The 27,644-nt window shown below is 44.4% G+C and overlaps 1 protein-coding gene and 1 non-coding gene across 4 annotated transcripts in view; one reads left to right on the top strand and one right to left on the bottom strand.

The window, feature by feature from the left end:
* KIAA1549L (KIAA1549 like) overlaps positions 1-16,026 on the bottom strand; it is a 297,332-nt gene extending 281,306 nt beyond the window's left edge. The window contains exon 1 of one of the 3 annotated variants that reach the window (XM_070473197.1): positions 15,202-16,026. In XM_070473197.1, coding sequence (XP_070329298.1) covers positions 15,202-15,424 — 223 coding nt within the window. In that variant the 5' untranslated portion in view covers positions 15,425-16,026. The remainder of the gene's footprint in view (positions 1-15,201) is intronic. The other 2 variants (XM_070473196.1, XM_070473198.1) reach the window with 2 other exon arrangements.
* LOC139037258 (small nucleolar RNA SNORA43) lies at positions 4,727-4,860 on the top strand. Its single transcript, XR_011490088.1, has one exon. It is a non-coding gene; the product is annotated as a small nucleolar RNA SNORA43 (small nucleolar RNA).
* Positions 16,027-27,644: the final 11,618 nt, after the last annotated feature.

The following is a 27,644-nucleotide window of genomic DNA, read 5'->3' on the forward strand; positions in this document are numbered from 1 at the left end:
GGCTGTAGTCACCAGACAGTCTTGGCTTTTAGCATAATTACATGACCTGAGAAATGGCCTTTTGATCATAAATAAAAGCCTCCAGTCAAAACTAATAGTGTGTGTGCAGCTGAAAAATGTCTCAGAGGCCACTGCAGGGACCCAGCATCTCTAGGTTAGGAAGGTGGAAGAAAGGAGTTTCTTAATAACATCAGCAAAGGAGGGGGACGTGCTGACTATGAGAAGCAAGGAAAAATTATCCCATTGGGACTTCCTTGGTGGTCCAGTGGTTGGGAATCCGCCTGCCAATACAGGGGATATGGGTTCAACCCCTGGTTCAGGAGAATTCCACATGGTGTGGGACAACTAAGCCTGTGCTCTAGAGCCCACGCTCCAGAACAAGAAGCCACCACCATGAAGCCCAAGCACCACAACTAGAGAGCAAGCCCACTCGCTGCAACTAGAGAAAGCCCAGGCACAGCAACGAAGACCCAGCACAGCCCAAAAGTAAAATACATTAAAAAAAAAAAAAAAAAACTAGGTCAATGCCCCTCCAAGAAAATGAGGTCTGGCATCTTAAAATCAGTGAAAGGGTTAATTATATGTTACAAGTGAGGTACTACAGGCAAAGGAAGTTGCATCTTTTTTTTTTAGAAAGCATCTCCACCTGCCCGTAGGATGGCACACTCAGGACAAGTTATTTTAGGCTGCGTGAGCCAAATCTAACTTCCACCTTCTCTTCCTTGAACTCTTCTTCCCTTTGACATAATTATAAACCTGCCTACTTGGTTAGCCTAGACTTCAAACTCCGTGGAGACATCCTGCACTTACTGTGTAAGTGGCCCTGCATCCAGTCGGAAGATGGATAGGATCATCTTGGTGCTCAGCCAAACGTGTGCATCTCTTCCCAATTCCATTGTCACATCGGTAGCTTAAAATCAGCCATGGTGACAGTATTTACACCATGGAAATTGTCCAAGTCTATAAATCAGGCTACTGGTCGTCGTCCTTTTTCACAAAATGAGCACATGAGCTTGTTTTCACTGTGATGAGGGAGGAGACACATTTGGGGAAGTCTGCTCGATCCTGTACCACCTCATTTAAAACTGTACCTTCCCCACGGCTATGGCCGAAGGAGGGGTCAGCCTAGGAAGGTATTTTTGAACCACGTGCCCCTTTGCCTCTGGCCTCTGCTGATCAGATGAGGGGTCAAATCCTTACTTTTTGGGCCAGACTATGACAGCCTGATGCTCCCTCTTGGGAAATATAGGACTGGGACTGAGACTGGAGGGTGGACACAGAAATGGAAAAGTCCTGCCAACTCTGGCTGCAGTGAGCACCACAGCAAGCAAGGCCCCCTTGTTATGGGAGAACCCAGAAGCTACAGGTAAGCAGAGAAAGCCAGGCTGCAGAAAGAGGCAGATGGACAGACCCAGCCTGCAGGAAAAGACAGACCAGAGGCCCCCTGGTCGGTGAGACACAAATCCAGTAACCTCAGCCTTTCAGTGTCAAGAAAGGCATGAGCAAAAGTAGATTGAGAGCCGTGGAATCAAACTGCCTGGGTTCAAATCCCAGCCTTGACACTTACCTGTGTGACAACTGAATACATTACTGTTAAATTGCTCTTTGCCTCAGTTCCCACAGCTGAAACCTGGGGGTCATAACAGAACCTGTGTCACAGGGCTGTTGTGAAAATCAAATGAGTTGATACAGGAGTAAATGCTCAAAAATGTTAGCTATGGTTTCTATCAATTAGTTATATTGTCTACGTGGCCCCATTATATTTCATTGCCATTCCAAATCTGTCACATGAGATTTCCCTGTGGCCTGGGGCCCCTTACTTGAGCTAGTTTTAGTTGAGTAGTAGGTAATCTGTTCCTTGAATCACAGAATAATGTAAAAATCCCAGGACCACTGTGACTTTTAGCCAATTACTTTCTCAACCCCGTCCTAGGAGTGATATGAGATTCAAACAAGATCATGCTTCTACAACTGTGAAGTGCTCTACCAAACTCTGAGGACAAGTATCCCCTTAAGGAAAAGTAAATACATCACATTAACCATAACAGCGGGAAAACCCTCGTTTCAAATGTCATTATATTGCTGGACTAAGAGCAGGAACTCATACTCCATACCACTGGAAAAAAAGGTAATGTTTCCCTGGGATTCACCAGGTTGATTCATGTGCTCACCTCCAGTATTAATAAGATAGTAAGAGGAAACTGCCAAAGATAGCTCTATGGCAGTGATTTTTTTAATATACTTCCATCCAGTTTAATTATATTCCCAAAATGCTCATAACCCAGGCCCTCCTATTCTTTTCAAAACAAAGACTCACAATTGATAATGCCATCTGTAGGTGTAGAGAGATTTTGGCTCAGCTCTTTTCAGTAAGGACTCAGAAGCTGTACTATTAATTTCAACACGCTTTCTTCTCGGGCACATCTGTCTTCAGGCTCCCTCGGTTCACTCTTGGCGTTTGGTAAATAAAAGACAAGTGGCAGAGGAGCAACATTCACCACCAGAGACAGAAGAGGAGGGGCCGGTCCGGGAGCCCTGGGTCCATTCTAGCACTTAATTCCATATTTCACATTGAAAGAGTAAAGTGAGAAATACCCTAGGCCTTCCTATTTACTGGCACTGCATAAATACCAAAGTCATTTTGTGTTTCTGACGTCAGGAGGTTTTCTTTCACGCTAAGAATAGATTTAACATATATAAATCAAAATTAAATTCCCCTCTTGTGGTTAGGATGCATTAGGCAAAGTCTCGCCTGAGTAGACAGATGGCAGGTGTAGCAATGACCTTGGGCTAAAGCTTGAGGCAGCGCCTTGGCCCTATTTACATCTGCATTAGTTGGTTTATACACAACGTTTATCCCTGTTCTATTTGGTGTTTAAAAGGGCCCATGATCTTTCTTAAACATGTGTGGAAATATTTTCCAGGGAAGGAAGGCAAAGAGTAGAGAAAAGAGGAAGAATGGTCTAAGGATGATATTTTAATTGAATCCAATGGTTTTAAATTTGTTACCTTTTATAATAAAGGCTTTTCTATATTTCTGGGAGAAGTTCAAATTCTCTTATGACAAAATTTACTCTCTCATATGGAAAGAGAGCAATAATACAATGGTAAATGAAAAGAGAAAGGTAAATATTACACCCTTTATATCTTAGAAAAATTGTGAGAATACTTATACAAATTTTTGTATGAAAAAAAGATTGGAAGGACCTATTATACTTGCTTAACAACAGAACTCTAGCAAACAGCAATTGAGCCATCAGGGCCTTTTTCATTTTGCTGCATATACTGTGCATTACTTGAATTTAATAAAGTACTGTATGTATTACTTTTACAATTTTTAGATGAAGATTAAAGATAAGCCAGCATTTGTCTGGGCTTCAGGTTGGAACCCTGACAGAAAACCATGGGAAATCTCTCCCCTTTTTAGAATGAGAGTCCTTGACTGGGCTTGCCACTAATGTAGGAAGAGGTAAGAAATGAATTGGTCTAACCCACAAAAACATCTGCTTAGGGCTCACAAACACACAACAGGGGGAATGAAGGAAGACGTGAAGATCCTAAGGCTTTTGTTCACAGACGGGGTAACTAAGGCCCCAGAAAGTGACTTGATCAACAGCAAACAATCTGACCCATTTCCTGAACTCATTCAACACAATTTCCCCTCACTCAGATCATTCTAGACCCAAAACTAACCTCTGTCCTAATGTCTAAGTGTCCACTGGCAGCCCTGAAAATGAGCAAATATACCAGAGATACCTGATCCTTTTTATTTTACTAAAGAAATCCTTGAGGGATCTTCTCACTTTTAAGACCATAGGCCTAAAGAGAAAAATAATACTAATTCTACACAAACACTTTGATAAGAGAGAACAGAAAACACTTCCCTACTATTTTATAGAACAGCATTATCTTTGTTCCAAACCAGACAAACATTTCAGGAAAACAAAACTACAGACCAATATCCTTCAGAAATATAAGGCTTTAACAATTCCTAACGAAAAGATTAGAAAATTAGACCCAACTGGAACAAACATCATGACTAAGCTGGAGTTTCTCCCAGGAATACAAGATTGATTCAGTATCCTAAAATCAGACTAAAAAGAAGGACAGGCTAAAAAAGAAAAACTTGGTGGTGATTCCAAGAGAGAACAAACTTGACAAAATTTAATATTCATTCATGATAAAAAAAAAATTCATAGCAAACTAGGAATAGAACTAAGCTTCCTCAACCTGATAAAGGGCCTCTACAAAAAAACAAAATTCAAACTACAGTTAATACCACAGTAGTGAAAGACTGAAATGTTTTCCCTCCAAGACTGAGATTAGGGCAAGGATGCCCACTCTCCCCATTCCTATTCAACAATGTACTTGACATTCTAGCAAGTGCAATAAAGCAAGAAAAAGAAATAAAAGGCACATAGATTTGATAGAAGGAAATAAGACTATCTATTCATAGATAACATGATTTTGTATTTAGAAAAATCCCAAAGAGTCTGTAAAAAGCGACTCGAACTAAAGTGCATTTTAGAAGGGTCACATGACACAAGATTAATTTTTTTTTTTTTTTCCCTTTTTGGCCACACTGCACAGATTGTGGGATCTCAATTCCCTGACCAGGAATGGAACCCAGGCTCTTGGTAGTGAGAGTGCAGAGTGCTAATCACTGGCCTGCCAAGGAATTCCCACAAGATTAATATTTTAAAATCATATTTTTCACTGCCCTGCAGATGCCGGACTCGCTGGCACCACAGGTGCGGCCGCCCTGCTGCACCTGTGCCGTTGGGGCAGAGAGGAAGTGGCTATTTCTATGCTCAGTGCTCAGAACCGTGGGCACTAAGAATGGTTTGCAGCCGGACATCACCGAGGGAAAAAATAAATAAATAAATAAAATCATATTTCTATATACTAACAAAGAAATTTTAAAATACTATTTACCAAAACATTGAAAAACATGAAATACCTATGTACAAAATGCATATGCTGAAAGCTATAAAACATTAATGAAAGAAAGAATACCTAAATAAAAAGAGGAAGATATTCATGGATCAAAAAATTCAATATTGTGGAGATATCAATCTTCTCCAGTTGATCTAGATTCAGTGAAATCCCAATCAAAACTCACACAAACTCTTTTTTATGGAGATTGACAAGAAGATACTAAAATCTATATGGAAACGCATAAACCATAGAGCATCCAAAAAGATTTTGAAAATGAAGAAAGTTAGACAATTCATACTACCTGATTTCAAGATTTATCACAAAGCTTGAGCAGCAGAACTCAATGAGGGGAAATTTTACCCTGAAGGGAACATTTAGCAATGTCTGAAATATTCAAAATTCTCCAAGCCAGGCTTCAGCAATATGTGAACCATGAACTTCCAGATGTTTAAGCTGGTTTTAGAAAAGGAAAAGGAACCAGAGATCAAATTGTCAACATCTGCGAGATCATTGAAAAAGCAAGAGAGTTCCAGAAAAGCATCTATTTCTTCTTTATTGACTATGCCAAAGCCTTTGACTGTGTGGATCACAACAAAGTGTGGAAAATTCTGAAAGAGATGGGAATACCAGACCACCTGACCTGCCTCTTGAGAAACCTGTATGCAGGTCAGGAAGCAACAGTTAGAACTGGACATGGAACAACAGACTGGTTCCAAATAGGAAAAGGAGTATGTCAAGGCTGTATATTGTCACCCTGCTTATTTAACTTATATGCAGAATACATCATGAGAAACGCTGGGCTGGATGAAGCACAAGATGGAATCAAGATTGCCAGGAGAAATATCAATAACCTCAGATATGCAGATGACACCACCCTTATGGCAGAAAGTGAAGAGGAACTAAAAAGCCTCTTGATGAAAGCAAAAGAGGAGAGTGAAAAAGTTGGCTTAAAGCTCAACATTCAGAAAACTAAGATCATGGCATCCAGTCCCATCACTTCACGGCAAATAGATGGGGAAACAGTGGAAACAGTGGCTGAATTTATTTTTGGGGGCTCCAAAATCACTGCAGATGGTGACTGCAGCCATGAAATTAAAAGACGCTTGCTCCTTGGAAGTAAAACTATGACCAACCTAGACAGCATATTAAAAAGCAGAGACATTACATTGTCAACAAAGGTCTGTCTAGTCAAGGCTATGGTTTTTCCAGTAGTCATGTATGGATGTGAAAGTTGGACTATAAAGAAAGCTGAGTGCAAAAGAATTGATGCTTTTGAACTGTGGTGTTGGAGAAGACTCTTGAGAGTCCCTTGGACTGCAAGGAGATCCAACCAGTCCATCCTAAAGGGGATCAGTCCTAGGTGTTCATTGGACAGACTGATGTTGAAGCTGAAACTCCAATATTGTGGCCACCTGATGCAGAGAGCTGACTCATTGGAAAAGACCCTGATGCTGGGAAAGACTGAGGGCAGGAGGAGAAAGGGAAGACAGAGGATGAGATGGTTGGATGGCATCACCGACTCATGGACATGAGTTTGGGTAGACTCCGAGAGTTGGTGATGGACAGGGAGGCCTGGCATGTTGCGATTCATGGGGTTGCAGAGTCGGACACAACAGCAACTGAACTGAACTGAAGACATTTTGGTTGTCACACTGAGGTGGAGGGTGCGGGTAGCTATCAGAGACCAGGAATGCTGCAAATATCCTACACTGCACAGGACAGTCCCCACAGCAAAGAATTACCCAACCCAAAATGTCAATAGTGCCAAGGTTAAGAAACTCTGAGCTACAGAAATCAAGACAGTGTTGTATTGGAATAAATAGACAAGTATAGATCAGTGCAACAGACTAGAATCCAGAAATAAACCCACAACATATGGTACCAAGGCAATTCAATGGAGCAAGGATAATCTTTTCAATAAATGGTGTTGGAACAATAAAACATCCGTATGAATAAAACATTAACTTCAACTCTTTCCTTGCACCATATACAAAAATTAATATGAAACAGACCATAGACTGAAAACTATAAAACTTCTAGAAGAAATTATGAGTGTTTGAAAACTTGGGTTAGACAAATACTTCTATCCTAGCACACAAAAAACCACAAACCTTACATTTAAAAGTTGATAAACTGGAGCTATTCGAAATTTAAAACTTCTGTTCTTTGGAAAACACTGTTGATAAAATGAAAAGAAAAACCACACAGACTAGAAGAAAATATTTGCAAAAACCCATATCTGATAAAGGACTTAAAACACACAATCAACTTTTTTAAATAGGCAAAACACCTATTTTTTTAAATAGGTGCTTCAGAGTAGATATATAAGTGGCATGTAAAAGATGTAAAGATATGCAACAATAATATCATTAGTAATTAGAGAAGTTCAAATTAAAATTATCATGAGGTACCACTAAAAGACTATTGGAATAGCTGAAATTTAAATTTTTAAAAAGTTAAAATTGAGTGCTAGTAAAGATGCAGAGGATCAACTAAAACTCACATAGATAGGAATACAAAATTATACAGTCACTTTGGGAAAAGATTTGGCAATTTCTTGTAAGGGTAAACACATACCTCACACATGGCCAGAAACCTCACTCCTAGGTATTTATCCAAATGAGTGAAAACTGCCCACACAAAGACTTTTATGCCCCAAACTGGAAACAACTCAAATGTTTATCAACTGGTGAATGGATAGCCAATTGTGGTACAGTGAAATACTACATGACAATAAAAAGGATAGGACTAGAGGTGCAATGGCATATGATATTCAACGAGCGAAGCCAAAAACAAAACACTATATACTGTATGATTCCATTAATATGACTCTCAGTTTAAGGCAAAATTATACACACAGAGAATAGATCTGCCTAACGGGAATGGGGTGTGTGGGGTGGGCAGAAAATTGCCAAAGAACAGGAGGGCATTTTTGGAGAATACAGAAATGGCCTATAACTGGATTGTGGTTGTAGATCCATGAGTGTATGTTTCTGTCAAAACCCACCATGCAGAACATCTAAAAAGGGTGAATTTTACTGTATGTAAATTACACCTTAATTAAACTTGACTTTAAAAACGAAGAGTGGTGGCTCATGGGCGTGCCTTCTGTACAGCATGACATTTCAAAACTCTGAACTGGTTGGTGACATTTGAAAACAAGAGTTGAAATAAAGATCCAGCTTTTCTCTAGAAGTCAGAACTCTGGCACCCTGAGCCTCATTGCAGCTGGTTAAAGACAACCTCTTTGAACAAAGCAGGTACTTTCTGTCTTGCCATACACTTCCTCCTGACCTACTCATAGAGGTACTTTACCCATCTGCCGCTCCACCCACTAAGTAAGGGTTTCTTGTCCTGGGCTACAGGGTAGGGGCCAGGTCTGGCTTGGTCTCCACTCGACCTCCAGTATTTAGGGAAGAGTTTGACATGGCATATGCCTGGTGCTTGATAAATATCACCAAATCAATGTGACTCACATGCTACCATCCCATCAGTGACAATAACTGACATTTCTAATACCCCAGTTGCTAGCTGTTCCTTTGGTCCTGGAGTCCCCACAGGGAGCCATCATCCAAGGCAGCCATCCCGTGATCTAGAATAATGTGTCCCTCTGTGCGTTTAGAAATCTCCTGTAATGTGTTGTCAAGCAACGAAAATGTTTTAGGGTCATTCCAACTATTCATTTTTGTCTGGAGAAGAGTGGAGCTGTTGTTTGTTTAAAAAAAAAAGATGAGGAGGAAGAAAAGAAAGAAAACCACAATACAGGCTGGAAGGTTGATGAAAATGAAAAAGGAAGCATGCACATTCATTCTGAATATTCTCAGATCACATTCTGGTAATTTAAGACTTGCGATAAGTAGGCTTCTGAGAGGTTCTCTCAGGAGGACTTCAGTATCTCAGTTTCCAAAGTGATGTTCGTCTTTAGGAAGAGTATGGAGCAGGGAAGGGACATTTGAGTTCTGTTTGATGTCAATATTAAAAGCACAGACTCATTGGTCCTCAAATCTTTACACTGTGAGATGGGGGAGAAAGGGGAGGTAAGTTTGGGATACTTTGAAGTATCCTTGAAGCACTAATAACTAATACTGAGAGTGAAAAAGTCCAAATATTATTTATTGGATTGTCTAAAAAGTGAAAAAAGTACAAGTATAATGTAATTATATCCTAACTAAATCCTCTTTTGATCCACCTCCCCTATGACTGCTTTTCTTTATAGAAAAGACTAAAGGAGTTCTTTTTCACTGTCTGATTTCCTTCTTCATTTCTTTTTCTTTAAATTGTTATTGTTTAATTATTGAGAGAATGTCTGTATATAATACATCTTCGCAATCATCAATGCTGAACAATTATGCGCACTTAATGAAATGATACTTACCGAAATTTGAAGTTTGGCAAAACCAAAAATATGAAGCGTATACTGAATGACTTTTTATTGTTTGCCTGTTTTTTAGAACTGACTTGCGGACACAGTGGGGAGAAGGATAGGGTGGGATGAATTGAGAGGGTAGCACTGACATATATAGCCTGCCGTGTGTAAAATAGCGAGCTAGTCGGAAGCCACTGTGTAGCACAGGGAGCTATGTTCGGTGATCTGTGATGACCTCGAGGGATGGGATGCAAGGCTGGGAGGGAGGCTCAAAAGGGAGGAGATACATGTACACACAGAGTTGATTCACACTGCTATAGAGCAGAAACTAACACAACATCATAAAGCAACTGTCCTCCAATCCTTCCTTTCTTTCTTGAACCTGTTGCAGTAAGACTTTTGTCCCCTCCGCTCTCAGGGCCAACAAACACCTCCACATCTTAAAGCCCAACATCCACTGCTGTCCCTATTTAGCCATCTTTGGTCTCTCTGGTTGGTCCCCCCTTCTCCCTGAACCCCCTAAATGCTAAAGTATCCTAGGGCTCATTGCTGACACCTCCCCGCTTCTCTATACTTTCTTACTTAGCCATACTGATGGCTCCCAAATATATATCTCTGGACCCAATATCTGCCTGGAATTCCAGACTACTTTGTTCAACGAGCTATTTGTCATCTCCCTTGGATGTTTAAGAAACATTTCATGCTTAACATACCCAAACCCAACTCTTTATTTACTATCCCAAACCTAAGCCTCCCGTAACCCTCCCCATCTCAATGGCAACTTCACCCTCTCAGTTGCTTGAGCCAAAAACCCTGGAACCATATTGGTTCCTCTCTTTATTTCCCACTCCACCTCTAATCCATGAGAAAATTTTATCAGTTCCATCTTCAAAAGATGTCAGGACTTCACTGGCAGTCCAGTGGTTAAGACTCTGAGCTTCCCCTGCAAGGAGTGTAGGTTCAATCCCTAGGTGGGGAACTAAGATCTCACAAGCCATTCAGAATGATCAAAATATTTTTTTAATCTGTCCAAAATCTAACCATTTCTCCCCACTGTCTAAGCCATCCTACCTGGTCTCCCCATTTCCACCCTTGACCTTAAAGTCTTTTGTTCCCAAAATAGCCAGGGATTTTTTTCTAAAACTGAGTCAGATTATCTCATCCCTTGCTTAATCTCATCCAAAGTAAAACACAGTCTTTACTTTGCCAAAATGTTTTACGTGATATGGCATGTTAAACATTTCCCCTTCAACATCATTTCTTACCACCCTCCCCCTATTCACTCAATTCCATGTGGCCTCCCTGCTGTTCCCTGCCTTGAGGAGAATCTCTCCTCAAGGCCTTTGCAGTCGCCTGAATATCTTTTCCCAGATTTTTAAGTATCTACTCAACGTCACCTCATCATGGGGCCTTCCCCCATCACTCCGGTAACTGAGCACATGTGTGAGGGCACACACGCATGTAGGCATTAAGCTCTTATTATCCTCTTACCCTGGTTTATTTTTCTTACCACCATCCAACCTACATTTATTTGTTTATATTCATTCGCTGCCTTTGGTGGGGTCAGCAAACCACCAGCATCAATATCACCCTGGTGCTTGTTAGAAATGCAGAACCAGGCTTCCCTGATGGCTCAGAAGGTAAAGAATCTGCCTGCAATGCAGAAGACACAAAAGACGCAGGTTCAATCCCTGAATCGGGAAGATCCCCTGGAGGATGAAATGACAACCCACTCCAATATTCTTGCCTGAAAAATCCCCTGGATGGAGGAGCCTGGCAGGCTACAGTCCATGGGGTCACAAAGAGTCAGATACGACTGAGCGAATAAGCACAGCACATAAGCCTTATCCCAGACCTACCATATCAGAAGCTGCAACAGGATCTTCAAGTGATTCGAATGCCCAGTAAAATCTGGAAAGCACTGGGCTACTTCCTTATTGCCATGAGAATGGGAGTTTGATTTCATTCATTACTGTAACCTCAGAAAGCTGAGGCACTCCAGATACACTGAATGAATGAATGAACTGTTGCACTTGTTTCAAATGGGACTCCAAGCTGATGATGTGCAGAAGGTTGGAGGGGGCAAAAAAGACCTCCTAGGCCAAATTACCCCCCATGTATTGCACTCAATTAGAGATCCCCTGGTATCAGCAAACCCTTCTTTCAAAATGCAAATACATTCCCTGAATAAAGCAGTCATTCACAACTTGCTGTGGGTTACTTAAATGAGATAATTATTCTAACATTTAACAGAATCAGCCAAACTGAGGGAACAGGAGTGAAAGAATGCTGAAACCTCAGTAAGTGCCTAGGCTGTGCTGCACATTGTAACAGGCCAGAGGGAAACAGATAAATCAGGAACTTAGAAGCTGGTGGGAGAAGCAGAGCGCCCTTCAGGGGAGGGGCAGGAGGGTGGAATGCCTGTGAGGGGGCCTTGGGAAGGCTCCAGGGCAGGGAGAGAGTCCAGGCTATTCCTCCTATAGCATCCTGTGCTCTGGTCACAAAGAACCGTTCTCCTCTGCCTGAAATGCCATCATCAACTCTGTCAACATCTACTCATTCTCCAAAGCTCCCAGTCTTTCAGAATTAACTGTGCCTTCATTTCATTAGCTCTGACCACACTGTATCACAGTTCAAGGACTCATATCACCCTGTTCAAGAGGGGCTTCTATAAACTATATTACCCAGATTCATGTCTGTATCCCCTGCCCCAATGTAGTACCTGCACAGAGTGAATATTCAGTCGGTTTCTGTTGCTTTATAAGAATAGTTGGCATTCACTGAGCATTTACTGTGTACCAAACACTATTTTAAATACTTCAGCTCTATTAACTCATTGAATCTTCACAACAACCCAGTGAGATTGGAGCTATTATTAGCCCCATTTTACAGACAAGAGAACTGAGGCCCAGAGAAGCCAGGTAAAGGAATGACTACGGTACCTGCACAAAAAGACACACAGGAAATGTTTACTAACATCAGTTCAGTGGAAGATCAGCAGTTAAGAAGATCGGGGAGTCAAATTCGAACTTTACCAATCTTCCCAGAGCACTGGAGGGCAAAAGAGAATGGGGAGGCGTCAGAGGTCGCTGCTATAAAGAACCATCTTTCCCACACCAGCCTCCCACAGGCAAAGCAGAAGAAACTGCCTGGGAGCAAGGGTTCCCTGGGGGCGGAAGTTAGGAGAGGAAGTCGGAGAGAAGACACTCCGGAGTTTCTTCAGTTTGGAAGACAGTACCCCAATCCCTCAGGCATATTAAAGCAAAAGACTTTGGGGCAGAGTGGGTGGAGGTGGGCTGGAACACACTGCAGGGACTCCAGGACACAAAGGGCCTGTAGCGTTGTCCAGAAACAGATCTATTTTTACCCACTTGTCAGGCAAGACAAAGGTCTGGCTTAGCCTTGCTTAGAAACAAGGTGAGCAACCACGCAAATAGCACGGCTGTAGCAAGTTAGCACCCTCAGGAGGATCCAAGTGTCATGGGTTTGGCTTCTCAGGCAACTCGGTCTCAGACCCACTCCGCAGTCAGTGGCAGCACCAAGCCACAGCTCCAACTCAGAAAAAGCCCAAAACCAGGGAGTCAGTTGAAAGCGGAAGGTCTCAGGAAACTGTCACTGGTTCTCCTGCCTCCCTCCAGACACTACTTCCTCCACAAATCCCACGGAACTCCCTGCCTTGGGTCCAAGACACACTCACCCCGCAGGAAAGCTCCTCAGGTAGAAATCAGAAAACAAATGAACACAAGCAGGAGGCAAAACAGGGAGCCCAGTGCTTAACTCATCCAGGGAGAGAGAAACAAGTCATGACGTTGAATGAGCGGCAAACACACAGAAAACCCTGGGGCCCGGCGGTAGACTTTGGATCCACAGGTGAGCTGCACACGAGGAATCGGTCATCAAGGGTGTCAGCAGAAAGGACACCCAGAAAACACAGATGAAACGACAAGTCACTCTAGTGAGAAAAGACAGGTAACGATGGGGAACAACATCAACTTCACTGATTTTTGTTGTTGTTGTTTGGTCACTAAGTCCTGTCTGACTCTTTTTGGGACCCCATGGACTGTAGCCCACCAGGCTTCTCTGTCCATGGGATTTCCCAAGCAAGAATACTGGAGTGAGTTGCCATTTCCTTCTCCAGGGGATCTTCCCAATACCAGGATCAAACTCATGTCTCCTGCACTGGCAGGATTCTTTACCACTGAACCACCTGGGAAGCCCTTACTGATTTTTACCATCATTTAAATCAAAGCATCTTTCCTAGTGATCCCCAGGATCACCACACTACGAGAATAAAGGAAAAGGATTCCCAGGCTAAAGCCAAAAGATACAGACCCGAAGTTCCCTAAGTCAGGCTCTGGCAGTCTGAAAGAATAGCCAAGAAAAGTCAGAGGTTCAGAAGGGGCAATGTACAAAGGTCAGAAGAGAGATCAGAAATTCCAAAATGACCAAAGGAAATCATCTGACATATCAGGGCAAACAGGATCAATACATAAAAGTCTAAATTTCAAATACTACAAATTGGTTGAACAGTTTTTGATATCTGCACTCAAATGAAGAATATTCAAAAGTTGGCATATCATAAACAGTTCACAAAACTATTAAAAATTTGATTCATTTAAAATAAAAACTCAAAGCATGTTTCTGATCCAATAAATACTAAGGTATTTATATGTGTCTGACTCAGAACTTACCTTTTAATCAGTACACCAAATACACATCACTGAAAACTGCAAGAGGCGTAAAAACTGGGGGCTGAAGTTCTTCAGAAGCTTTTTCCAGGTCTTGGGCTTACAGCCAAAGATTACTGAACTTTCTAACCACTATAATCACAACAGACAATTCCTGGACAGCAGCTAGCACACAGAGACACCTCATGTCAGTGACCCTTTAAGTGAATCAAAGGAAAATGGGCTTTGAATTAAGTTATTGTAGACAGGAGATATTTTTAACCCGAAACCTAAAACAGTGTGAGCGCCTTCATAATAAGGAGATTTAATTTAACCTGGGGGATGGGGCACACTGGGGGATAAAAACAGTGCTAAAACCTACAGAACTACAGGATCATATTGGCTGAAACGAAGGCTATATTCCTTGATAAATGAAATGTACCAAGAGCCCAGAATTTTATCACAAAAGCCTGCCCTTTACAAGTGCCATAGTTATCATTCTTATTTCAAAGGCAACTGCTGACAGCAGAGTAAGTTTTGAAGAACATTAGCAGAATAATCTCCCCTAAACAGTTACAACAGATTTTTCAAATCAGTCCAAGAAATTACAGAAATCTATTTCCCGAGGATTCTTGGGAGTCAAAGAGTCAAGTGTTGTTAGTTTTAACTAACGTTCCTGCAAACAGTGAATTATATACTCGAACCCTTTGCAAGATTAAATTATTTTAGGTACCTCTATCCCCAAAGTAAAGGAGTCTCCTGTCAAAATAGAGAGGAAAACGCCGACGTGGGAATTGCCTAAAACTCTCTGGGCCATTCCGTGCAGTCAAAACACAGTGGCCACCCATCAGGGAGCCCAAATCATAGTGGACGTCCCCACCCTGAAATGTGTCCTACTAAAACACATCCCTTTTCAGGTGTCGTAAACACAGCGTGTTTTTATCTAAATGAAGCGTGCCTATGGGACCACTAGGAAGGATCTGCAACTTGTCCAGAAGGAAGACGCGAATGCACTTCTTTTTACTTCCCCGCCCAACGGTGCCTGCCTTCCCGGGAAACAGATTTCTGACAGTTCGCCTGCTGTTGCAGCAGCAAAGGGCGGGGAAAATCCTAGCGCCGGTGCTGCAAAGATCTCCCCATCCACCGCCACCCGATCAGGTACCGGCCTGGATGGGCCGTCCCGCTCCTCCAGAAACCTCCGCGGGCGCAAAGCAGCCGCCAAGTGCTTACCCGGGTCGGCCAGGCAGTGCTCGGGGAGGGCCGCCAGCAGCAGGAGTCCCAGCAGCAGCGGCGGCGCATCCTGGGACGCGGCACGCGAGCCCCTCACGCCCGGGAAGCGCGCAGCTCTCCCGGCGGCCCGGTTGAGCCCGTGCGCCTGGAGCCGGCCCCTGCGACCCCGCGCCGCCGGCCCACCTTCCCTCGGGCCCTGGGGCTTCGCCTCCTGCCGAGCCATGAGGACGCTTCACACATCCAGGCCGCTGCCTCGCTCCGCACCGCTCCGGGGAGCCCAGCCTTTGACACCCCGGTCCTCACCGGGCATCTCCGGCCCGGGCGCCGGAGGGCGGGGGCGCCGGGAGGCGGGGGCGCCGGGAGGCGCGACTCGCTAGCTCGTGCTGCCGTGCCCGGAGCGGGCTCCGCGGAGCCGCGGCTTCACCCCTGCAGCGACCCGGGCCGCATGGAGCCGCGGCGGGAGCGGGCCGGGGTTCCCACGGCGCCTGTCTCCGCGCGCCGGCGCGCCCCGGGCAACGAGGATGGAACGGGCGCCGCCCGGAGCCCCCACCCCCGGGAGGGCTTCCGCAGACTGAGTGGGTGAGGCTGCGAGCCGCGGGGGCCGGCGGGTGCTGGGCGCGCTCGGGACCCTCCCTCCGGCTGCTGCCTCTCCGCCCCGCTCTCCTCGCTCGCTTGCTGGGGCTCCAGCTCCGGCTCCGGCTCCCGGGCCGAGAGTGTTACTGCAGCTCAGAGCGGCGCCTCATTGACAAAGAAAGCACGTAGCCACCGGAGCGGGCGAGGGAGGCGAGGCAGGCGCGCGCGCGCATCCCCGCGCGGAGCCACCGCGCGCCCCCCGCACTCGCGCGCCCCGCCGGGCTCCGGGCTGGGGAGGAGGACCCCTCGCGGCAGTTCAGGCACCGCGGATGTCCACACTGGGGCGGGGCGGGGGGTTCCGTTCTTCGCTATCCCTCGGCCAGAGGAGGGGACAACCACACCGGCCCAAAAAGGGGGTGGGGGCATAAATAGTTGTGGTTAACGTGAAGAGGTCAGAAAGCTCTTCAGCCTGGGTTTTGAAAAGTCCTTTAGAAGGGGGCGCGCTTTGTGCTGTTCGTTCACTACTTCTCCAAGGGGCCCTGGAACATCCGCACGCCTGTTTCCCTGCCGAGGAACTGAAGAGCCCGTGGCCTAGTTGCAACACGCTGGGTTAAAACGCATCACAAATGTTTATAGCAGCCACACTATGTGCAAAGCCATGCGCATTGGAAAGACCAGGGGAAAGTCTCTTCCTAAAAGTCCCTTCCTGAAAATAGGACAATTAGACAGTCAGTTACGGTGCGAGACACCGGAGATCTAAGTGGTGAGCAGACACACAGTCCCTGATGTGAAGAAGTTCCACCCCTTCATTCAACGGTTCTTCCTGACTGCCTGCTATGTGTCAGGCACTGTTCTAGACACTGAGGACAACAGCTGCCAGCAAACTGCCTGCCCTCTTAGAGCTGACATTCTAGTGGAAGTACACTGGCAATAAACAAGTAGTAGGCAAGATGTCAGCCTGTGAGGGGGAGGGAGGCCTCACCAAGACGGTGACCTCTGAGCAAAGATCTGAAGGAGGTGAGGGAATAAGCTTGGCAAGAAGAGCATTACAGGAACAGGGGGCAGTTCAGTTCAGTTCAGTTCAGCCGCTCAGTCATGCCCGACTCTTCCCAATCCCATGGACAGCAGCACTGCCAGGCCTCCCTGTCCATCACCAACTCCCAGAGCCTGCTCAAACTCATGTCCATCGAGTTGGTGATGCCATCCAACCATCTCATCCTCTGTTGTCCCCTTCTCCTCCTGCCTTCAATCTTTCCCAGCATCAGGGTCTTTTCAAATGAGTCAATTCTTTGCATCAGGTGGCCAAAGTACTGAAGTTTCGGCTTCAGCATCAGTCCTTCTAATGAATATTCAGGACTGATTTCCTTTAGGATTGACTGGCTTGATCTCCTTGCAGTCCAAGGGACTCTCAAGAGTCTTCTCCAGCACCCCAGTTCAAAAACATCAATTCTTCGGCACTCAGCTTTCTGTATAGTCCAACTCTCACATCCATACATGACTACTGGTATAACCATAGCTTTGACTAGATGGACCTTAGTTTGGCAAAGTAATGTCTCTGCTTTTTAATGCTGTCTAGGTTGGTCATAGCTTTACTTCCAAGGAGCAAGTGTCTTTTAATTTCATGGCTATAGTCACCATCTGCAGTGATTTTGGAGACCAAGAAAACAAAGTCTCTCACTGTTTCCATTGTTTCCCCATCTATTTGCCATGATGCCATGATCTTAGTTTTCTAAATGTTGAGTTTTAAGCCAGCTTTTTCACTCTCCTCTTTCACTTTCATCATGAGGCTCTTTAGTTCTTCTCTTTCTGCCATAAAGATGGTCTCATCCACATATCTGAGGTTGTTGATATTTCTCCCGGCAATCTAGATTCCAGCTTGTGCTTCATCCAGCCCCATGTTTTGCATGATATACTCTGCATATAAGTTAAATAAGCAGGGTGACAATATACAGCTTTGACATACTTCTTTCCCGATTTGGAACCAGTCTGTTGTTCCATGTGCAGTTCTGTTGCTTCTTGACCTGCATACAGATTTCTCAGGAGGCAGGTCAGATGGTTTGGTATTCCCATCTCTTTAAGAATTTTCCACAGGTTGTTGTGATCCACACAAAGATTTTGGCAAGGGTGAAAATCCAGGGGCAACAAGGAGGAAAACCAGGGGCAGTGCCAGCTGGGGGAACTCAAGGCCTAGAAAATGTTAACTCTCACTTACTGTGCATCTGTAGGATAGAAATCACATCATATTTCATTGGAGACTCATATTTTTTCACATATTATCTTTTCAGAAGTTGGATACATCTTATCATGCACCTAAGATATGCTGAGATACAGTAATACCTTCTTGGTATTATTATTATTTAAGGTTGCTTTTCAATTAAATCAGTTCTTTTTTTAAAGTTGCAGTCTAATTGAGGCAATAAAGGGCTTCCCAGGTGGCAGTGGTAAAGAATCTGCCTGTCAATGTAGGATACACAAGACATAGGTTGGATCCCTGGATCAGGAAGATCCAATGGAGTAGGAAATGGCAACCCACCCCAATATTCTTGCCTGGGAAATTCCATGGACAGAGAAAGCTGGCTGTACAGTCCATGGGGTCACGAAGGGTCGGACACAACTAAGTAACTGAGCATTTCATTCCATGAGGCAATAAAACAACTCCAAAAATCAATTTGAGCCACTAATGAGAAAGCCATGATTCAGACAACACAAGATAGGAGGCATAGTGCTAGCCACAAGGGGTGATCCCAGGGATAGGAGGTGGGGGAGATGGTGCAGGCAGTCCAGGCAGAGCTGGACAGAAAGATGCCAAGGTTTGGAGCAGCAGAGGTGTTGAGAAGCAGGGAGTCTGGAGGGAAAAGAGAGAAAAGAGAGCAAAGTTGGGAAGTAGAAATATGCATACGTGGATCCCTGGGGCCACTTATTTGATGCAAAGAACTCTAATAGGGAGAAGTGAGAGGTAGAGGGGGAAAGGAATATGCAGACCAATTAGTGGAAGACTTCCGACACATTTGGGCTTTTCCCCAAAGAGAGAGGGAGGAAAGGGGGAGTCACTCACAGAAGCACAGGTCATGTGCCAGGCTCTCAGTGAGTAGCTAAGGACACAAAAACCAGTGTGATGGTGAAAGTAAAAGTTGCTCAGTTGTGTCTGACTCTTTGCGACCTCATGGACTGTAGTTCATGGAATTCTCCAAGCCAGAATACTGGAGTGGGTAGCCTAGCCCTTCTCCATAGGATCTTCCCAACCCAGGGATCAAACCCAGGTCTCCCGCATCGCAGACGGATTCTTTACCAGGTGAGCCACAAGGGAAGCCCAAGAATACTGGAGTGGGTAGCCTGTCCCTTCTCCAGGGGATCTTCCTGACCCAGGAGTCAAACTGGGGTCTCCTGCATTGCAGTCAAATTCTTTACCAACTGAGCTATGGGGGGAATATAAACCCTTTAGTAGTCATAATCTCAGCTGCTCTACCCCCAATCCCTTATTGTAAACTGAGGAAGCTTAAGGGGCTGACTGAATTCACATGGAAAGGTACAAAATGTTGTTGGCCTGAGACAGAAAAGATCCAGAAAGGGAGAAGCTGTGAGACAAGTGAGGCAAGACCCAACCAAAGCTGGTTCTCCACAAGCATTGAGAGACAGTGGGGAGATTTGGGGAACAGAGATTTAGGTTGAAAGATAGCAAAGTATATTTTCTGTGTTGTACATGGAATTTTCCTTTCAACAATATTTACCAGAGTTGGACAAGTTACCAATTACTTGGCAGTGGTTTTGGTGGTTAGATTGGTGTTTGATTGAATTTTTCTCCCTGATGATGCTGGCCTTGAAAGCAGACACAATCCTGTCCTCCAGAAGCCCACAGTTAAGGCTCTTCGCTGGCAATCCAATGGTTGAGATTCTGAGCTTTCACTACAGGGAACACAGGTTCCATTCCTGGGTGGGGAACTAAGAACCTGCATGCCAAAAACAACAACAATAACAACAAAAAAAACAAAGCCCCACGGTCTAGTGTCTAGTGGGAGAGGACAACACATAAAGCATTAGCTTTAGAGAGATGCAGCAAGTGTGCGGTAGAGGCATGTATGCACAACACCCGTGATGTGAGCATGGGGGGACGGCTGGCTATTTCTGCCTGGAGGAAGAGGAGAGAGAGGGGAGGTGAAAAAAGGGAAAGGTGGCATTTGCCAGCACCACAAAAGGCAACCTAGAAAGGCAGGAGGGTCTGCAGTATTTTGCAAGGGAGGGTAAAGCATCTACTGAGGGTGGCACAGAAGGGACCTCGGGAGATCCTGCTTCGAGGCAGGAGACCTAAGCTGGAGGCAGATGTAGGGAGGCTGGGTTTGTACCTTTTCCTCACCCAGTAGGAACAACTCCAGAAAGGCTTGCCGCTGGCACAGGAAGGTTGAGGAGATCCCCGTCCGTGATTGAGCGTACAGAATGACCCTTGACTTCTTAGATTTAAATTCCGCTCTAGGACTTCCTTGGTGGCAAAATGGATACGAATCCACCTGCTGATGCAGGGGACGTAGTTTGATTCCTGGTCTGGGAAGATTCCACATGCCATGGAGAAAGTCAGCCACAGCTCCTGGGCCCTCATTGTTGAGCCTGTGAGCCACAGGTGTGAAGAGTCTGCACACCCTCGAGGCTGTGCTCCCCAACAAGAGAAGCCAGTGCAGTAAGAGGGCTGTGACCACAACCAAAAGTAGCCCCCACTTGCCACAGCTAAAGAAAGCCCAGGAAAAGCAACGAAGAGTGCCGCCATAAATAAATAAAGCCATGAACTTAAAGGATCCCCTAGGAAGCCATAGTAAAAATCAGTTTAAAAATTGTTTTAATTTAAAAAAAATCTGCTGTACCATTTTACTAGCTGTATAACCTGAGGCAAATCATATAATCTCTGTCAGTCAGTCAGTTCAGTCGCTCAGTCGTGTCTGGACTCTTTGCGACCCCATGGACTGCAGCACGTCAGGCTTCCCTGTCCATCACCAACTCCCAGAGCTTGCTCAAACTCATGTCCATTGAGTCAGTGATGCCATCCAACCATCTCATGCTCTGTCATCCCCTTCTCCTCCTGCCTTCAATCTTTCCCAGCATCAGGGTCTTTTCAAATGAGTTAGTTCTTCGCATCAGGTGGCCAAAGTACTGAAGTTTCGGCTTCAGCATCAGTCCTTCTAATGAATATTCAGGACTGATTTCCTTTAGATGAACTGGTTGAATCTCCTTGCAGTCCAAGGGACTCTCAAGAGTCTTCTCCAACACCACAGTTCAAAAGCATCAATTCTTTGGCACTCAGCTTTCTGTATAGTCCAACTCTCACATCCATGCATGACTACTGGGGAAACTATAATCTCTGTAGATCTCATGTATAACACTGGAAATAGTAAGAGTACCTACCTCTTTGGGTTGGTAGTACCTATCTACTTTTAAGAATCAAGGTGATACATGCCAAGCATTTAGACCTATACTTATACACAATAAGCAATCACTCTTACTGGGCAAAGTGTGACTTAGTGGCTGAACAACAACTATATATATATAGTTGTTGGACATGACTTAGTGGCTGAACAACAGTTGTTCAGCCACTAAGTCATGTCTAACTCTTTGCACCCCCATGAACCACAGCACACCAGGCTTCCTTATCCTTCACTATCTCCTGGAGTTTGCTCAAACTCATGTCCATTGAGTCAGTGATGCCATCCAGCCACCTCATCCTCTGTGGTCCCTTTCTCCTCCTGCCTTCAATCTTTCCCAGCATTAGGGCCTTTTCTAACGAGTCAGCTCTTTGAATCAGGTGGCCAAAGTATTGGAGGTTCAACTTCAGCACCAGTCCTTCTGGCGATGAGTATTCAGAGTTGATTTCCTTTAGGACTGACAGGTTTAATCTCCTTGCTGCTCAAGGGACTCTCAAGAGTCTTCTCCAGCACCACATTTCAAAAGCATATGACAACTGCAACCTTCTTAAACCATAAACCCTTTTGTTAATTTTCATCTATTTAAACAGGGCTTTGAGACTTTCCTTATGTGTGTATTTATTGCTACATGGCTTTATAAAGTCAGTATCTTTTGTGCAAAGTATTTACAAAGCAAGATGGTGGAGAGGGGTGGGGAATCAATCTCTGGTAGTGATTTTAGGCCCTCAACTTGACATTTCCACCATTGCTATGGAGGGTAATGCCTGGGCCTGGTTCATTTTTTTTTTGCAACAAACAGATATTTCTCCTCTCATTCAAATCTCTGTTACTGACACTCCCTGCTGGTACAAAGCCCAGGTCTGCACTGAAGTCCTTCTTTCATGTGCACAAAACTGTAGTAAGTCCGAGTGTCCCTGAGTTGTGCCAGGCCCTGCCCACACCCTCGAGTGAAGGAGTCAAGGCTGACACGATTCCGCCTCCCCTAGCAAGTGCTGTCAGGCAGGGTGGGCGCTGTGGGTACACACAGAAGGGAGCCGAGGAAGGAGTAGCCTGGGAGAATGGACTGGAGGGTGAGACAAGAGAGAAAGGGCCACTGGGAAGGAGGCTATTGCAGAAATATGGATCATCCCAGCTTCCCCTTTTGTTCACCTCTCAACCTATTTTTCTAAAAGAAGTTCCCAGAGTTCACTCTAAGGCCCAGCACAACAGGCCCAATAAGGTGGAGCCAGCACCCATTAGCACCAGCCCAAGTGCCCAGGTTGGGGAGGCTGATCATGGTCCTTGACAAGGCCCCTAACAGCAGCCTGGAGATTCAGTGTTTGTTGATCTGACCCAGTTTCCCATTAATGACATTTCAACTCCCCAGGTTCTGGCTAATGGTTCTCCAAGTCCTCCAGTGGGAGGAGAAAAGTAGTTTTTTAACCATCAAAGGTTAATTCATCTTGTTAGTATTCCTCTTGCTTATAGGGCTCATCCAATCACAGAGCAGGGAGCCTTTCCAGGCACTGGCTCTGGAGGCCGGCTCATTTTCACCGCACACTTTGCCTTCATGTTTCAGCTTAGCTACATTGAGCCCTTTTCTCCAGCCCTGTGGGGTGGGAACTGGGATTGGCCATTGATAATCTCACTGATTCACAACCTGGGTTTCAGTCCTAACTCTATCACCGAATAACTGGTGACCTAGGGAAAACATTTTAAACTCTCTGTGCCTCAGCATTCCTTTTTTAGAAAATTGGAGATATCTACACAAGATATCAAGGTATCTATCCAACATAAATAAAACCATATCCACACAAATACCTGTATTTATAGCATTATTCACAGTAGCCAAGAAGAGGAAACCGCCGAAATCTCTATGAATTGGTGAACGGATAGACAAAATGTGCTCCAAAAACCTGCTATTCATCAATAAAAAGGGATGAAGGAGGGATTGGGTGGGAGGGAGGCTCAAGAGTGAAGGGATACATGTATATATATAGCCAGGTGGCACAGGGGTAAAGAACCTGCCTCCAAGCAGGAGACACAAGAGACATGGGTTTGATCCCTGTGCTGGGAGGATCCTCTGGAGTAGGAAATGGGAACCAGCTCCACTATTCTTGCCTGGAAAATTCCATGGGCAGAAAAGCCCGGTGGGCTACATGGCTACAGTCCACAGGGTCGCAAAGAGGCGGACACGACTGAGCATGCATGCACTATAGCTGATTCACTTTGTTGTAGACCAGAAACTAATGCAGCATTGTAAAGCAACTATACCCCAATAATAAAATGAAATAAAACAAAATAAAATAAAGGAACGAAGTTCTGAAACATACTACAACATGGATGAACCTTGCACATATGATGCTAAATGAAAGGAATCAGTCATAAAGGGCCACACATTGTATGATTCCATGTATGCAATGTCCAGAAAAGGTAAATTCAAAGAGACAGAAAGTAGCACAGTGTTTACCCAGGGCTGAGGGGTGAAACATGGGGAGTGACTAACTGCAAAGGGCACAAACTTTCTTTGAAAATAGAGATGTTCTAAAATTGGATCACAGTGATGGATATATAACTCTGTGCCACCGCTGCTGCTGCTGAGTCGCTTCAGTCGTGTCCGACTCTGTGCGACCCCAGAGACGGCAGCCCACCAGGCTCCTCCGTCCCTGGGATTCTCCAGACAAGAACTCTGGAGTGGGTTGCCATTTCCTTCTCCAATGCATGAAAGTGAAAAGTGAAAGTGAAGTCGCTCAGTCATGTCCAACTCGGCTCCTCCGTCCATGGGATTTTCCAGGCAAGAGTACTGGAGTGGGTTGCCATTGCCTGCTCCTATAAAACTCTGTAAATAGACCAAAATTCATTAGCTTATACACTTAAAACTAGTGAATTTTATGTTATGTAAGTCATATCTCAATAAAGCTGTTTAAAAAAAAGATTAAGCTTGGCACAAAGTACTCAATAAATCTTTGATGTTATTTTTATATATAAAGTCTTTCTCAATGCATATAATGGAAAGAATATTTATATTTCAAATTTCACTTTAAAGTTCTATAAGTTTTGAAAGGTCTATAAGAAGTGTAATATAAACAGTACATATTCTAACAAGGATATTAGCCTACTAGCAATAAATACCAGCTCCTCCAACCAACTACTGTGTTTTTTTGCCAAAAGCACTTCTATTTTATTAGAAATTCCAATCAAGTGCATCTTCAGACCAGGTGACACCAGCACTCCTTTAGAGGCAATTTGTGGGAATTCCATGGCAATCCGGTGGTTAGGACTCTGCACTTCCATGGCAGGGGGCATGGGTTCAATTCCTGGTTAGGGGAACTAAGATCCCACACACTGCACATCGAGGCCAAATAATAATAATAATAGAGGCGATATGCACAATAATAACGTCTCCCATTCCTGAGTACCTATTACAGGAATGAGAGCGGATACTTTCTGTATGTTAACAAAATCACATCTAACATTCTTCACAATCTCTGATTTAAGCCACCATTTTTTCTTTACTTCTCTATTCATTCAATAAATCTTTATCAAGGTCTACTATGTGTCCAACATGATGCTCACTGGGACTACGAAAATGAGTAAGAATCCCTCGCCCTCAAGGTCTCAGGATACAGCAATGGATAAATTAAATTACAAAACATTTATGCCATAAGTGAAAATGACATAAAGTAGGACATATGAAATCTCCTCCTGAGTTGAGGAAGGCTGACAGAGGAGGTGACTCTTGAGCTGGGACACATCTGGTAGACAAGAATGGAGTAAGAGAGAGGGCATCTGAGCCATGCTGAAGTGTGGAATTATAAGCCGACAGGTACCTTCCCCTAAGACCAATCTGCTGATACGGCTGCTTAGCATGAGAAGGAAAGCCAAGAGGAATTCTATTGGTGAGGCAGACAAAGGGTATGTCACAGAGAATCTCCTCCTAAGAGACTTGGACATTATCCCGAAAGTGATCATCGCAGTTTTAAAGCAGGCTAGCATCCAAAGGCAAATCCAAGGTTTCCACGTGGGGAGCTTGTGGGGAAATAGTCAAGGGCTTGACCTGAACCTGTATTTGATGGGCAGAACTCTGCTTTCAGAACTTTGCCCCTTTGACTGGCGAATAGGTCCTTTTCATTGTGTTGTTAGATTCGTATTTACTTGCACTCCTCCCTTGCCCCAAGCATCTCCTTATCATCTCCACTGCTGCTGTCTTAATCAGAACTGAATTTTAATAAGACCACACAGCAAGTAATAAGGAGGTTGGCTGGAGGTGAGAGAGGAAGGTGAGCTGGAGGCAAGGAAGTCAGATAGGAGTGTTAGCTTAGATAAGTTCCTTGGGCTTCCCTGGCGCCTCAGATTGTAAAGAGTCCTCCTGCCAATGCAGAGACCTAAGTTCGATCCCTGGGTCAGGAAGATCCCCTGGAGGAGGAAATGGCAACTGACTCCAGTATTCTTGCCTGGAGAATTCCATAAACAGAGGAGTCTGGCAGACTACAGTCTATGGACTTGAGAAGAGTCACACACGACTGAATGTCTAACACTAGGTTGAAGTAGATCTAATGGGGTAACTAATGATAGGAGGAGGAGGGCAGTAGAAATGGAAGAAAACATTCAGTTTTTGGACTGGAGTGAAAGGAGATTTCATTAACCAAAATCTGGGAATATCAGAAAAGGAGGTTTGGTGGGGGGAGGGGGGTTAGAAAACAAGAGCTAGAAAGGGCATCTAGAGAGAGATGCCCATTAGGCCCAATTTTCACACATTTTATGGGTACATAAATTTATAGATCCTGTTATAAAGAAGATTTTGATTAACTAGATCTGAGGCCACCCAAGAGTCTGAATTTCTTTTTTTTTTAAATGCGGATCATTTTTAAAGTTTTTATTTAATTTGTTACAATATTGCCTCTGTTTTATATCTTTTTTAGCCACGGGTCATGTGGTATCTTAGCTCACTGACCAGGGATTGAACCCACACCCCTTTCTTTGAAAAAGCAAAGTCTTAACCACTAGACCACCAGGGAAGTCCCTGCATTTCTAAAACCCTTCTAAGTGATGCTCATCCTAATCAATAGATCACACTTAACAGAACATTAGGTCATTGAACACAGAGCTTATATCCTAACCCAACAAATGAATTTTTAGAAAACAAATTCCTGATCTTTGGTAGTTTTTGAGAAAATATTCCACCTTCCCATCAGTTAAAGCAAAAACCAGCTTTGTTTCAGTGCTTTACTTCCATGTAAGAAGATTATACCTCCCCATCCATTACTATGTGACTTGCAGTGTCTTATGGGCTTCCCTGGTGGCTTAGGCGGTAAAGAATCTGTCTGTAGTGAGGGAGACCCAGGTTTGATCCTTGGGTCCAGAAGATTCCCTGGAGAAGGGAATGGCTACACACTCCAGTAGTCTTGCCTGAAGAATTCCATGGACAGAGAAGCCTGGAGGGCTACAGTCCATGGGGTGCCAAAGAGACAAACAGGACTGAGCAACTAACACTTTCACTATCACTTTCTTTCCTGTCCTGACCACTTTTCCCTCCCCACTGATATGAGGCTTGGCCATATGACTTCTTTGGGTAATGGCATAAGGCAATAGTGAGTGCACCAGCTTCATTCATAAGCTCTAGGAGCAACTGCAAGGTGCAACTCTGCGTCTTTTCCCTCTTCCATTAAAAGAGCATGCCCAATATTCACTTCTCCTTCAGTCCAGATACAAAAATGAAGAAAATGCATGGACTATACAGAGTCTGTGGCTGGGAGTAGAGCTGCCACCAGTCTGGGACCAACATAAAATAAGAGCAAGAGATAAGGCTCTGTTGCTCTTTGCTGCTGAGGTTTTGGGGGTCATTTGTTACTGCAGTATAACCTAGTGAAAGTTGACTAATAATAGAGTCTCTCTGCTATTAATGAAAAATACAAGGCTAGGAAGGAAGTAGAACTTTCTTAGATATCTTCTTTATGGATACCAAGAAGACATATAACGAGGTTGGAGGCTTATAGTAACACTTGAGATTATATGAATGTAAGTTGTCAGGAGAGTTTAAAGAATATCAGTCTTGGATATGTCATTTTGCCTATAAACTCAAACAAGTAACAGCCACTCAGCTGGTTCATACAAATGAGGGAAGCAGAAGTACTAAATGCTTTGTGGGGTTTTATAAATATTTATTTACTTATTTGGCTGTGAAAAGTGAAAGTGAAAGTTGCTCAGTAGTGTCCAACTCTTTGCAACCCCATGGACTATACAGTCCATGGAATTCTCCAGGCCAGGATACCCAGGGGTCAAACCCAGGTCTCCCACATTGCAGGCAGATTCTTTACCAGCTGATCCACAATGGAAGCCCAAGAGTACTGGAGTGAGTAGCCTATCCCTTCTCCAGCACATCTTCCCGACCCAGGAATCAACCTGGGTCTCCTTCCTGCATTGCAGGCGGATTCTTTACATTCTTTACCAATGTACTATGTCTTACTTAAGGCGTGTGGGATCTAG

Source organism: Odocoileus virginianus, chromosome 10 (genome assembly GCF_023699985.2).
Source record: "Odocoileus virginianus isolate 20LAN1187 ecotype Illinois chromosome 10, Ovbor_1.2, whole genome shotgun sequence".
NCBI lineage: Eukaryota > Metazoa > Chordata > Mammalia > Artiodactyla > Cervidae > Odocoileus > Odocoileus virginianus.